We start from the raw sequence: 14,049 nt of genomic DNA on the forward strand, positions 1-14,049 counted from the left end.
GTCTACTGCCCACTTCTGGCCTCCACGGGCACCAGGCATGCAAGCGGTACACAGAAGCATGTGCAGGCGAACACACACTGAAATAAGATCAGTGGTGTGAGCTCAGAGGCATTGGTGGGCAAAGACTACAGAGTGCTGACAGGAGCTTAATGTGGATTATTGAATACATGGCCAAGAGAAATCGTACACTCGGGAGTAGCTGCAGTCGGCTTGCTACTTTATCTACCAATCCCCTTTAAAACAAAACAACCGAATTTAAAAGAATCAGATTTTAATTTGTGATATGCAACTATATAGATGAAAATATTCACAGAGGCTTGTTCCATTCTTGCTCCTACATAAAGAGAAAGTATGCTGAATAAAAAATTGTTCTTTTACCCACCCAACCCCCTGTCAGGGATGGAAAAGTGCGTGTGTATTCCATGATGGGGCTTCAATCTTCGTGAATGTTGAAGAGTTTGGCTACTTCATTGAGATCTTCATGCTGCTCACCGTCCTTAATGATCTGAGGGGAAGAGTAACAACAGGTTCTTAACTCATTCCATGTGCACCCAGCCTTGGCCCACACAATGGGGCTGCCTGGGCTAGTCTCCAGTTACACACTGGGAGGGGATTGTGGGAATAGCTTTCAACTAACCCCAAATGAGCAGCTTGGCATCTCTTAGGCCACCCAGCCAAGTCTCAAGTCAAAAAGAAATATTTCTGAGCCAAGGTTATGCCTTTGTTTTGCTTCAGTACAATCTGACCTTGGTGGACAATGCATCTCAGGGCACCTGGTGAAGCCACGGGAATGTTTTCCAAGCTCCACTTCCCATCTTCTCCTAAGAGCTCTGACAGGCACCTACCTTCCTTGCGATTGGCATTCGGTTAAAGACGTTCCATAGCACAATCCCCACAACCACTTTGTCCCTGAGGTAGAAGATGACACCTTTGCCGTAGTCCTCCCCTTCCACAGGAGCCTGTGGGACTGCAGGGGCACTGGGAGAAATTGTGATTTCAGAGGCTTCTGATTCTGTCTCGCTCTCCGAGCGGATACCGGTCCCTGTGGCCAATCCCACAAACAAATACAAAACCCAAAATTCAGTTATTTTCATCTTGGAAAATTCTAGAAGACAAGTGTCTTTGTATGTGTGTAGGTACACGTATACATATGCATGTTAAAACCTTGGGTGTCATTCTTAAGGATTGTTTTTTAGATAGGGTCTTTCTCAATGGCCTGAACTCAACAGGCTATATTGGCTGGTCACCAAGCCCCAGCAAATCTGTTTCTGGATCCCCAGTACTGGAATAGAATCATGTGCCACCGTACTTACCTTTTAAAATGTGGTTTCTGGGGACTGAACTCAGACCCTCATATCTGCAAGCCAAGTACTTTTATCAACTGAGCTATTCCCCCAGCCTGGAAAGTTTCTTCTGAAACTGGCTTAAAGCTACTTTTAAATAGTTTGTTTTCCAATATTCCTCAGCATATTCTCTAGACACTTCCGATTAACAAAGGCCAAGGGAAGTTCTTTCTTGCTATCTCCTGGGCACTGCAGAACCTGACCTTGTACTTTTCTTTACATTTTATGATATAGACATTTCTAGGTATCTTTCCAAACCATAAAGGGTTTGCATCTCTCCACTCAGAAACATTTATGATTGTACTGATTAGCTTTTTCTGTCAACTTGATACAGGCTAGAGTGATCTGGGAAGACAGAAAAACATCAATTCAGGATCTGCCTCCATCAAATTGGCCTGTAGGCAAGTCTGTGGGGGCAGTTTCTTGATTAATGATTGATATGGGTATGCTCAGCCCACAGCAAGTGTTGGGGTTTGTCCTTCCTTGTACAAGCAGGCTAACCAAGCCCTGGGTTAAGCCCATAAACATCGTGCCTCTAGGTCTCTGCTTTAGTTCCAGCCCTGACTGAGCTTCTGTGTTGGCATCACTAAATGATGGATGTGACCAGGACATTTAAACCAAATCAACCTGTCCCTTCACAAGTGGTATTTGCAAATGTTCTTTATCATAGAAACAGAAAGAAAACTATGACAATGATTCAGGACAGTAGCTACATACAGCTATTTAAATGAAAATTGTTTGCAATAAAAAACAATAGAATTCATGTTGTTTTTTCTTTTGAGACAGGATCTTGTGTAGATCAGACTAACCTTGAACTTAAAGATAACGTCTTGCTTTCTTCTTCTTAAAAAGTAACTTGCCCATGAAACATATCCGGCAAAAAAAAAATGGTTAAATAACTTAAGCCAAGGTCATGGAATAAGGCCAAGGAGTTAATGAAAGAGATACGTGTAGGAGGAAAGCCCATTCCAAGAGAGGTGCCTCCCATCCGAAGCAAACCTGGCACCCAGATCTGACAATTGGAATTAGAGTCAGCTTAAAAACTCTTCAGCCCAATTCTTTACTTCCCAGGGTCCAGGGAAGACACCAGACCCAAAGGGGTTCTCACGCCTGGTTTTGAGCAGGCAATATGACGAAAAAAATCCCTAACAAATTCATGTTTGCTTCATCACTTAGATTTTCTCAGCCCCAAGAGACAAACTGGAGTCACTGATCAGGCTGCAGCCCACTGTCTAGGATGGATACCTACAATATCTGAGTCTGTTCTTTGACCAGGTTCTTCTCTGTGTAGTCAGTCATGCCTGTCCTGGAACTCTCTCCGTAGACAAGGCTGGCCTCAAACTCACAGAGATCCACTTGTCTGTGCCTCCAGAGTGCTGGGATTAAAGGCATGCCACAACCACCAAGTGGGATTGGTACTTTTGAAGCACAATACAGAGGCTTTGAACACCAGCTCCCTCTGGCCCATACAGAATCAACTTGTTCAGGAGAACTCAGATGCACCACTTCGTTTTGTTTTGTTTTGTTTTTCAAGACAGGGTTTCTCTGTATTGCTTTGGAGGCTGTCCTGGAACTTGCTGTGTAGAACAGGCTGGCCTCGATCTCACAGAAATCCACCTGCCTCTTCCTCACGAGTGAGTGCTGGGATTAAAGGTGTGTGTGTGCCACCAACGCCTGGCCTATGCACCACTCCTTGACATTCTCTCTAGAGAAGTGGCTGTTGTTCCTTACCTGACTGCTCTGTGGCCGATTTGGGGCTGTCTTGTGCAGTTGCTTTTGCAAAAACACCAACTGTGGGCAAACTACTGTCCACAAGACCAATGGCTTCATAGCCAACATCAGGACCCAAATCACTCCTACGGAAGGAAAGAGAAGAGGACATTTTGTCAAAGGACCATAAGGAATGGCATAGTAGCACATTCTCTTAGTGACTCTGTACTTTCATGCCAGCCAAATAACACGGGATTTATAATAAGAGGAATGCCAAACTGATTTACTGTCACCAGGACACCTGAGGACATGTGTGAGGGAGCAGGATCATCTCAAATAGCACTTTCCCCTCAAGAAGATACTATACACATCACATACCTATAGAGTGATTTAAACCTCATGACTTTTACTATGTTTTTATTCCATGCAACATTTGGGGTAGGATAAGTTCCCACCTTTTTGTTTGTTTCTGAGACAGGGTTTCTCTGTAGATCAGGCTGGGCTTGAACTCACAGAGATCTGCCTGCCTCTGCCTCCTGAGTGCTGGAACGAGAGGCACGAGCCACTATACCAGGACTAGGCTCCCTACTTTTGATACTACTTTTCTTTTCTTTCTTTGTTTTTTCTTCTTGATTTTTAAGACAGGCTTTCTCTGTGGCTTTGGAGGCTGTCCAGGAACTCGTTCTGTAGACCAGGCTGGTCTTGAACTCACAGAGATCCACCCGTCTCTGGAGTGCTGGGATTAGAGGTGTAGACCACCACTGCCCGTCTAATTTTCTTTCACTCACATTAAAACTGCCTTTTTGAAGCTTTAGAGTGTGTCCATATTGGATGAAAAGTGGGATTTAATGACTACACTAGCATCAACTTGATAGTACCACTCCTTGGCCTTCACCTGAAATGCTTTCTCTCTTGTGTGTGTGTGTGTGTGAATAGATACATGCATGTGTTATAGCACATGTGGAGGTCATAAGACAACGTGTGGGAATGGGTTCTTATTACCACCTAGACCCCAGGAATTAAATTGAGGTCATCAAGCTTGGTAAGAAACAACTTTTTAACTGCTGAGCCATCTCACTGGACCCCATTACCACATACATCTTTCTTTTCTTTGTTCTTGAGACAGGGTTTCTCTGTGCAACAGCCTTGGCTGTCCTGGAACTCACTCTGTAGACCAAGTTGGCCTCGAACTCACAGAGATCCACCTGCCTCTGCCTCCCGAGTGCTGGGATTAAAGGCGTGTGCCACCATTCCCAGCAAATTGCTGATCTTAAAGATTACACATGAGTGAGCTGTGTTTTTCCCAGTATATTGGGACCATTAGGGATACTGGTAAAGAAAAATTAAAATACACACTACCCATTCTAAATGTTCTACGTTTGTACCAGCCACCATAGCTCAAAGTCTTACTTTTCCAGAAGCACTGCTGCATTTCCCACTCATTTAATGCATGCCAAACGGTACTTTTATTCAATGGCCACTTAGAGGAAGAGGGTATGGACATGGGGTATAATTTTCTCCCTTGTACACAAAGGTAAACTGACTACAAACCAAATCATAAGCCAAATAAAAACCTCTGTATTTGGAGCTCATTAATACAGAGTTCCAACCAATTGTGTATCCCAAGGCACAGAACTATTACCAGAACATTGACTGATGCCAGTACGGCTTAGCAGCTCCAGTCATATTTTCTCCAGCCAGCCTTCCACTCACAACAGCATGATCATGATGCTCTACTCGTCTTCGACCCAACTTTATATCATAGAAGCATGCAGCATCTCCTGCCTTTAGAAAACAAATACATTATGGGGACAACGCTTTTAAAAAACCAAGTTAAAAGCAGAATATAAACTTTGGGCCACAATAGACCATAGTAATGTTTACTAATGTTTTCCATTTACAAGCTACTATCATTCCTAATTAAGTGAGATTCCATTTTTAAAGAAACTCTTTTATCTATATGTGGTGGTTTAAAAGAAAATGGCCCCCAAAGCAAATGGCACTATTAGGAGGTGTGGCCTTGTTGGAGTAGGCGTGGCCTTGCTGGAAGAAGTGTGTCACTGTGGAGATGGGGCTTTGAGGTCTCATATATGTTCAATCCATGCCCAATAAGACAGTTTACTTCCTGTTGCCTTTGGATCAAGATGTAGAATTTAAGCCACCACAATTGAATGTTTTCTTTTATAAGAGTGTCATGGTTATGGTATTTACAACAATAAAACCCTAAGACACTACACTTCCATAAACTATCACATCCTAAATCTTCTTTGCTTCAGTTTATGTATACTTATTTCTGCATATTTTGTTCTAGCAGACAGACTACTTAATAATGGAGCACTGAAGAATATTCTTTTCATTATTTTAGAGATAGGTCTTTCTTTCTATATAGCCCAGGTTGGCCTCAAACTAATGACGCTCCTACCTCAGTCTCCCTAGTCCTGGGATCATAAACCTTTACCATCATACTCAACTCAGAATATTCTCTTCTCTGTGTGGAAACCGGTTTTCAACCGTGACTGCTTCTTATCTTTCCTAAGACAAGTGGCTCTTTTTTGCTATGTTTTTTCATCATTCAGTAGTCACTCAACAGGTATTTATGAAGCATTTATTACGTACAAATGCTTTTTTGTGTATGGGCTGGTGAGATAAAAGTGACACAAGCCTTTCCTATGGATACTGTAGAACCCAGTGTAGAACCAGGAAGATACAGCATTATTCCTAACTACAGGGCAATGTAAACAAGTACTGTGCCCTAGAAGAGGCACAGATTCAACAAGCTAAGTGCTTCAGAGAACCCTCAGCTAGAGGTGAACAGGGCCAGCTTCATGCAGGATGTGGTATTTGAGCTCTCTAACTCTTGTTCATTTTTATAGCTATTCAGACTCCCCCAAAGCAACCTAAAAATCCAACAAGTGTACAACAGCAAAGTAAACTATGAAGTCTATTTAATGGGATATTATATCATCATTAAACTATTTATAGAGTCTGAAGCAACAAGGATAATGCTTACTTTTATAATATTAAGTGAGAAATAGCAGAATACAATGTTTATATATAGTAGGCTTACCACAACCACATAAAACGAAGGAAAAAAAACTTTATGTTCAAGAAAACAAAGGGAAGGAAATAACCTAAAACATTTCTCGTTGCTACAGGTGACTGGCCCCTTTTTCTCCTTGTCTGTGTTTTCTGCATTGAATAAGTAGTACAATAGGCCAAGAAAAAAACCCAGACTTTGAGACTTTAGGAAGAAAATATCCCTTCAGAGAACCTATGGCCTTAGTTACAGAATCCATAACCAAACACAATGCAGTGCAATGTTCTAGCAATAGGGAAATTACCTCATAGTTCCTACATATTAAAGTCTTGGTTTTGTCATAATAGGTTTTAAAAATAGCTGAAAATAGGAAGGACTCAAGGAAAATGAAAACAGGCACTTTCCTTCCCAGGGAACACAGTGGAAAACGACTTCATCCTACAGTCTCTGGACTTGTGTTTGATCTATGGTAACAGGAGGTATGTCTGAGGGCTGTGCTCATGCCCAGCAACTACTATTAACAGAATTCTAAGAGTTGTATTCCTATAGCCATACACATTGCCCTTTTCATTCTCCCATAGCTTGCAGATAGAGCCACACGTGCTCTTCTGATTCAAGCACTTCATAGGTTCCTAGTGTTTCTTCTTGGCCATCACTTTGACTCTATTTGGTTAAGCTATCAGTGAGCTGGGTTTCCTTCCTTTTGAGACTGAGTGTCTTATTCTGAAGCCTTGGCTAGCCTTTAACTTGCAGTGGTCCCTCCTGCCCATGCCTCCCAAGTGTTGAGTGTACAAGAGTGCACTGCCATGCCTACTGAGTTTTAACACACGGCCAGACTCACACCCACAGGTTGGGAGCAACGAATGGGTTCTGCTGTAGCACACTTACCACCCAGATGTTAGAACGTGCTTGTAGCTCTGCATTGACCCGGAAGCCACCAAAATCTGAGTCAATTTCTAGTCCACCAGACTTGGCCAACTCAACATTGGGCTCTAGGCCCACAGCTACCACTATGTGGTCAGTTTCTACCTGAGGGGGGAAAATAATTTAGTCGATTAACAGTTTTCACTGATGTTCATTTACATCACAACTTTATATCACATCACTAAGAGTCAGACTTTCGAAAAGCTAATGTTTGCAGGAACACAATAACTCACTCAGGCTTTTTCTATCAAGGGGCTAGGGTGTAGCTCAGTGGTAAAATGCTTGCATAGCATGCATTAGGACCTGGGTTCAATTCTCAACACTGTCCAAAACAAATATAAAAGAAAATAATACTAGAGTTTTAAAAATAATCATGGGGTGGGGCTGGAAAGATGGCTCAATGGTTAACAGCAATGGGTATTCTTCCAGAGGACTAGGGTTCAATTCCTAGCACCCACATGGCAGCTCACAACTGTCTGTAACTTCAGTTCAAGCAGATCTGATACCCTCACACAGGCATATATGCAGGCAAAACACCAATGCACATAAAATAAAAATAAAATAAAAAAAAATCATGGAGCCAGGAGTTGGTGGCACACGGTTTTAATCCCAGCACTCACTCGGGAGGCAGTGGCAGGCGGTCTACAGTTTGAGGCCAGCCTGGACTACAGAGCAAGTTCCAGGACAACCTCTAAAACAACAATACAGAGAAACCCTGTCTCAAAAAACCAAAAAAAATAATAATGGGTTAACTTACCTCCAGTAAACATTTAAGTTCTGCTTTTATAAGAATCTCCCAAGCCCATACATATTCTATATCACCTGAACAGAAATCTTTTGCATAGCAAGGATAAAGTCTAGTACAGTCAGTAAGAGGCTAAGGGAGAATGGTTTATACTCTAGTTGTCATCATCCTATTTTGATGAAGGGATGGTTAATTCGAAGAATTGGGAGATGTTAATGATGGTTGCTAAGAAAACAATGTCAAGTAAAGAAAGGAGTAAGAATAAGGAAATGGGAAGAAAGGACTGGAAGGCCTTCTGACATCGCCTCTTCCTCCTTACCTTCCTTCCATCTTTCAGTTTAATGAGTAACTTGCCACCGCTGACTCCAACTGATTGTACAATTGCATCAGGCATCACTTTCACTCCCTCTGTAAAGAAACATGAGACCAGAGACTGAACTCACAAGCCTGGGACCTCCGGGAAGACTAAGGAAGGCCTCCCCTATAGTAAAATCAGTTATCCTCAGATGTGGGCAGCCTGGAGAAAGCCCAAGAACCTACGCACATGGTCCATCTTTAGCACATCTGGGAATGTGGAGTTCTCAGATTCTGAATGCCTGTGACCCTGTCTAATTGAGGAACAGTGAAACATTTCCTCTGCCAGGTGTCAGGAATTATGTCAAGGGAGTTCCCCCAAACAGCTAACTTTGCCTTTAGCTCCTCTCAAAAGAAACAGAGTAGTTATGGACACAGCCTCTACCTTGCTTGACTTTTTCCATGGTCCAGTTGCTGAGGTATTCAGGAAGGATCTTCCCCATATTTCCTTTCTCAGGGAAGAGCTGAATCACTTCTATGCCTGAGGCTTGAGCTAGGAAGAAGAAAGGGAACTAGTTATAGAAGAAGGCATGAGCCAATCCCAGGAAGATGGGTGTGTGTGTGTGTGTGTGTGTGTGTGTGTGTGTGTGTGTGTGTGTGTGTGCACGCGCAAAGGAGAGTTAGTCAATCCTGACTAAATGCAGAACAAAGAACCAAGCAGGCCACAGCTGCTGATTGTGGGGCACTAGGGCAAGAGGGCCTTGGTGGTTGACTTTATTCATTCAAAGGCAAAGACAGCAAGCGTCAGAACTGCTGTCCCTGGATTAAGCTACCAACAGTGAATTTAGTGCCCATCCACCCATGTGGTCACTTGAAGCTCGCATAAGGGCTTTTCAAGCTCTGAATAGGAATCACTCCCTACCCCCAAGAAGATGCCCTGAGTTTGGTATGTACACCAAGGCATGCACAATCCTATAATCACACCCCCATCACCAACAAAGCAACAAATTTAAATATAACTTAAAACAGACACACAGTGATCATGAAACATTCAAATCGCATCTTGTAGACCTGTTTAGCTGGGACCCATCATATTTCTTATTGAAGTGTTTGGCTTTTCACAACTTCAACAGTTCATTAATCCATATAGTTCTCGAGTTTGCATGGCCCTTTTCACCCTCACAATCCACTTTGCTAAATATCTCATTTCTAAACAGTCTAGGCAGAGAAGGTACAGGGAAGGAAAGGAAGCGCTGCTGTTATTTAGGTGACAAATTTTTGGTCACTGGGGGACTGTCCTCATTGGTTTGTTTTTGTTAGTTTTTTTGTCAACCTGACAAACGCTAGAGTTACCTGGGAAGAGGAATCTCAACTGAGAAAATCACGCTGTGTGTAGAGCATTTTTTGGACTGGTCTGAGTGCGCCTAACACCCCGTGGGATGTACCATCCCTGGGCAGGTAGTCTTGCCTCCTATAAGGAAGCAGGCTTAGAAAGCCATGGGGAACAAGCAGTACTCCTCCATGGCCTCTGCAGCAACTACTGTCTCCAGGTTCCTGCCCTGTTTCTGTACCTACCTGACTTCCCTCAGTGATGAACAGTGATGTGGAAGCGTGAGAAATAAACCCTTTTCTCCCCAACTTGCTTTTGGTCATGGTATTTATCACAGCAACAGAAATCCAACTAGCCTGGTCGTGGTGGCACATTCAGGAGGCAGAGGTAGGTGGAGCTTTGTGAGTTCGAGGCCAGTCTGGTCTACTGAGGAAGTTCCAGGACAGCCTCCTAGCTACAGAGAAACTCTATCTCAAAAACCAAAGAAGAAAAGAAAACAAGAAAGCCAACTAAAAAAGAAATTCCTGTCCTGATCTCAGTACTTAGCTTTTTTTTCTATAAACTTCGTTTTGGGGGGAGGAGTAAAATAAGGGAGTGCTTTTTGCTTTATAGCCCCAAGCTAGTCTTGAATCTACTATGCAATCCAGTCTAAAATCTAAGTCAAAATCTTCCTGCTTCTGCCTCCGGAATGCTGGAATTATACGCATGTGCCAACAAGCCTGGACTCATTCCATAAACACTGTTCAAACTCCTTGAACAACTCCTGGAAAATATATTTCTGGAATTTGTGACAGTGAACCAAGATGTGTCATACATGACGAGAGAAAGAAAATCAAGGAAAGTTCTCCATACTCACATTTTCTGCCAAGAGCACAGGCCAGTTCACTGCCAAGGAAGCCCCCACCGATAACTGTAATTGACTTGACTTCCCGTGAGATCTTCTCCAAGGCTCTAAAATCTCCAATCTGTAGGATCATACCAGTTTAGTTCACTGATTTCCCAAAGGGGCACAAGAAAATAACCCAAGAAAATATTTTCCTCTAACTCTACTGCAACAGACACTTGCATATAGCATCTTGTACAAAGTGGTTCAATTACAGCCTCTATATTATTATTGTGAATTTTTTCTCCATTGTAACATTCCTTCCAGCAACAGTGGTTGTCAACACCAGTAGTAGCTTTCCTTCCCCGTCCAAGGTGGACATGTGGCAGTATCTAGAGACATTTTGGCTGTCAGGACAAGATACACCTGGCCTATAGTGGAGAGAAGCCAGTGATGCTGCCAACGACAGCCTCCCACACAAAGATTATTCAGCTCAACAATCGAGAATTTAAAAGGCAGTATTCAACCAATATCTCTAAGTGTGGCTGGAAAATTCCAGCAAGGCATATTCCTTTCCTTTGTATTCATATACTCTTGACCTTTTGCATCCAAGTCTTCACAAAGCACTTGTAATGAAAAATGCTAAGAGACTATAAGGAGTTCTGGTGGATTGATTACTTCGGAAGGGCAGTCAGAGAACTACAGCAAGCAATAAAAACCAAAAGTAGTTTGGTCCTACAAGCACAGAACCCTTGAGTGAATGAAATATTGGAGGTGCAGGGAGAAGTGACTTGTTCAAAGCCAGATAACAAGTCTGGAGAAGAGCTATAGAGAGAACTTAGATCTTCCTATTGGAGGGAGCACTTGGGGGACACAAAAGTGTGTTACCTCTCCAAAACAACACAAAGAAAACACTAAAGCAATTACCTTTCTGAAAAGTGTTGTTCTGCTCTTCACCTCTGCTCCAGCCCTATCAATGGCAGACAGACTTCTTGGAGTACCTCCTGGAAACAGGAAAGCCTTTTCAGCCTGACAAACCGGAGCTAGCCCAAACAACCCCTACAGGTAGAGCTCTCTTTGCTTTGACTCTGGCTAAGTATGCTTGGTGTCACAGCAGCAGCGGTGGTGGTGGTGGCTGTGGCTGTTGCTAACACTACCAAGGGGTGACTAGCAGATAAGATGGCTTGCCTCACAGCAGGCTTCTTATCAATTTCCTTGAAGACATACATCTGAGTCTCTTTTTAGAGGACCATGCCTCCATGGCTGGTCAAACCAGAAAGCTTAGTTCCTTTTTCCATGGTGTGGGTTTGTCTCTCTGTCAATTTTCTGACTGGGTCTTACTATGTAGATCAGGCTGGCCCAGAACGCACTATGAATCCCAAGGAGCATCAAGTGTGCTTTCATCCTTCTGCCTCAGACTCCTGAGTGCTGGGATTAGAGCTATTATGCCCACCTGCCGCGCAGTCCCAGGTTCTCAGGAGGCCTCACATGCTAGCATGGTTATACCACTCCCACTAGCTGCTTGTCTCCTCCCCTGATTCTGGATGAGAATTGGCAATAAACCCACAAAGCTACATATCCTTCAGACTAGAGACGGAGCACCATGCACAGAGGAAAAAGGAGCAGCTTCCTCAGGTCGTTACCAGAGGATTATTTTAAAGAACTTCATTATAAAAATGCAAATAAGCAAAAACATTACACACCCAAATTAACCAGACATCTACACCAGAGACTCTTGGTATTAGCTGTCTTAAGGATAAGCTAAGAGAAGGGCTAAAGCTTGAATGAACTACCACAGTAGGAAAGACAGCCACCTCCAGAAATACTCACCTGTTGCAATCAAGCATTTTTCAAAGGTTATCTTAGAGCCATCATTAAGTTTCACCATGTTGTCTCTTACATCCAGCTGTACTACCTGGTATAGTCACATGCATACATATAAGAAGTAGAAATGAGTAAGTCACAAAAAACTACTGTGATATAATATTCACCTTTTAAAGTGTACAAAGTCATTGGGGTTTTTAAGTTTATTCACCACTATCTAATTCTAGAGCATTTCATGCCCACAGGGGGTGGGGTGGGGGGTGGGGCTCTGAACCTATGTTGTCAACTCAATGAGAAGAATTAGTTTTTGACTGAAAAATGATCCTGAAGAAATTGTTTCTAATTAGTTCTTGGGACCATAGTTTTTGGGACCCTGTTTCTTTAAGCAACCAAAACTCACATCAATTGGATTCCCAAACATTCATTCTGATTTATAGAAACAGACAATGGAGAAAGTCTTTTCTATTTTGGCATTTGGAATCCTTATTTCTTTGCTAACAACTCTACTATACTCACAACATCTCTGCAGAATCTTTCTCCAACTTCTGGTCTTTACTGAAATTCAGCTAGCCCTCAGGGATGTTATACTTAGAGACAGTTCATTTGTCTACACCCCGTATCACAAGGCCAGGAAGAAGTGTTCGAATTGTCTACAGTTCCTGAGATGGTTGCTGCTGTTTGTAGAGTCTTATACCTTCATCCTTGGAGTGACACCTACCTACATCCATTTAAATCACTGCTAGTAAACCACTTCCTTATCTCTTAGGACCTTGGATCTTGGTTCCCATTTTTCTCTGGGCCACATTGACACTCTTATTATTTACTAAACTGCTATTTCTACCTCAAATTTTGTACCATAATTTTCTCTCAGGCTCATTGTTCAGTTTTTTAGTTTGTTTTTGTGATAGCATCTCACTATGTAGCCTGGCTAGCCTGGAACTTTCTATGAAGACCAGGCTGGCCTCAAACTCACAGAGATCTACCAGCCTTTGCCTCTTGAGTCCTGGGATTAAAGAACACACCACACCACACCACACCCCCCCACAACTCCACACCCACAAAGCTTAGCCTCAGTGCCTTCTTAATTCGCACTGTTACTTACTCCTCAGTTTTTGTTTTGTTTGCTGCAGTGTAGAGAATGTGCCTAGGGTTGTGGGGTATGCTGGACAAGCACTGTACCATGAAACTACACCTTCAGCCCAGCCTCAACATGTACTTCTTCCAATTTTCTGCTTATTTGGTTGGCAGTTCCATTCCAAATGATTTGGATCAATAGTAGATCATTCAAATGGCTCTCCTGTCAATACTCTTAATTCCCATGTCTCTACTTAGGGTTAAGAGCTTGAGCTTTGGAGTCTGAGGGATTAGTTTCCAGTATCTGCTCCATTCTTTACTAGTTATGAGACCATCGTATCAAGAAATACCTCTAAAACATCTATGCTGCTCTAGGGGCAGTTCTATGTGCAGGGGACACAGTGATGAGAAAGACAGATTATCTTCTCTGCCTTCAGAGTATATTGGACAAAAACATCAATTCAATCAACACTAGCAATAAGGAGAGAAAAAATATGATATGCATAGGGCTGTGCAGGTGGCTCTAGAAACATGGAGTGGGGCTGTTTGACTCAGGCTGATCGTGTACAGCTCTGAGAGGCAACAGTACATATGCAAGAGTAGTTTCTTTAGCCTCCTTTGCTTTGTCCTTGGTAAGCTCTCTCTTCAATACACCCTGACCATTCAATACCCAGGTTCTCATTTAGGTAACCATCTTTTCCCACTGACAAGCATCTTACATCCTGTCTTATTGTGACAAGTGAAGCCTGTAACACAAACATGAGTGCAGAGGTAATACATCTATAACCCTAGTACTGGGGAGACAAAAACAGGTAGACCCCAAAGTTTGCTGGCCAATGTAACTGAACTAGTGCACTTCAGGTTTAGTGAGAGACCCTGCCTCAAAATATAGGTGGAGAGAAACAGATCAAGACACCGGATGTAAACACCTGTACTCCACATGTG

General features: G+C 42.8%; 1 protein-coding gene across 2 annotated transcripts in view; it reads right to left on the reverse strand.

The window, feature by feature from the left end:
- Positions 1-254: 254 nt before the first annotated feature.
- Positions 255-14,049, reverse strand: part of Aifm1 (apoptosis inducing factor mitochondria associated 1) — a 35,855-nt gene continuing 22,060 nt past the window's right edge. For both annotated transcript variants that reach the window (XM_005076851.4, XM_005076850.4), the window contains exons 7-16: positions 12,037-12,121; positions 11,134-11,210; positions 10,240-10,348; positions 8,499-8,606; positions 8,079-8,167; positions 6,979-7,119; positions 4,696-4,838; positions 3,075-3,199; positions 846-1,042; positions 255-505 (exon numbers count right to left, since the gene is read on the reverse strand). In XM_005076851.4, coding sequence (XP_005076908.1) covers positions 434-505; positions 846-1,042; positions 3,075-3,199; positions 4,696-4,838; positions 6,979-7,119; positions 8,079-8,167; positions 8,499-8,606; positions 10,240-10,348; positions 11,134-11,210; positions 12,037-12,121 — 1,146 coding nt within the window. In that variant the 3' untranslated portion in view covers positions 255-433. The remainder of the gene's footprint in view (positions 506-845; positions 1,043-3,074; positions 3,200-4,695; positions 4,839-6,978; positions 7,120-8,078; positions 8,168-8,498; positions 8,607-10,239; positions 10,349-11,133; positions 11,211-12,036; positions 12,122-14,049) is intronic.

The sequence above is a fragment of the Mesocricetus auratus genome, unplaced genomic scaffold (assembly GCF_017639785.1).
Source record: "Mesocricetus auratus isolate SY011 unplaced genomic scaffold, BCM_Maur_2.0 Super-Scaffold_100003, whole genome shotgun sequence".
In the NCBI taxonomy this organism is placed as follows: Eukaryota; Metazoa; Chordata; class Mammalia; order Rodentia; family Cricetidae; genus Mesocricetus; species Mesocricetus auratus.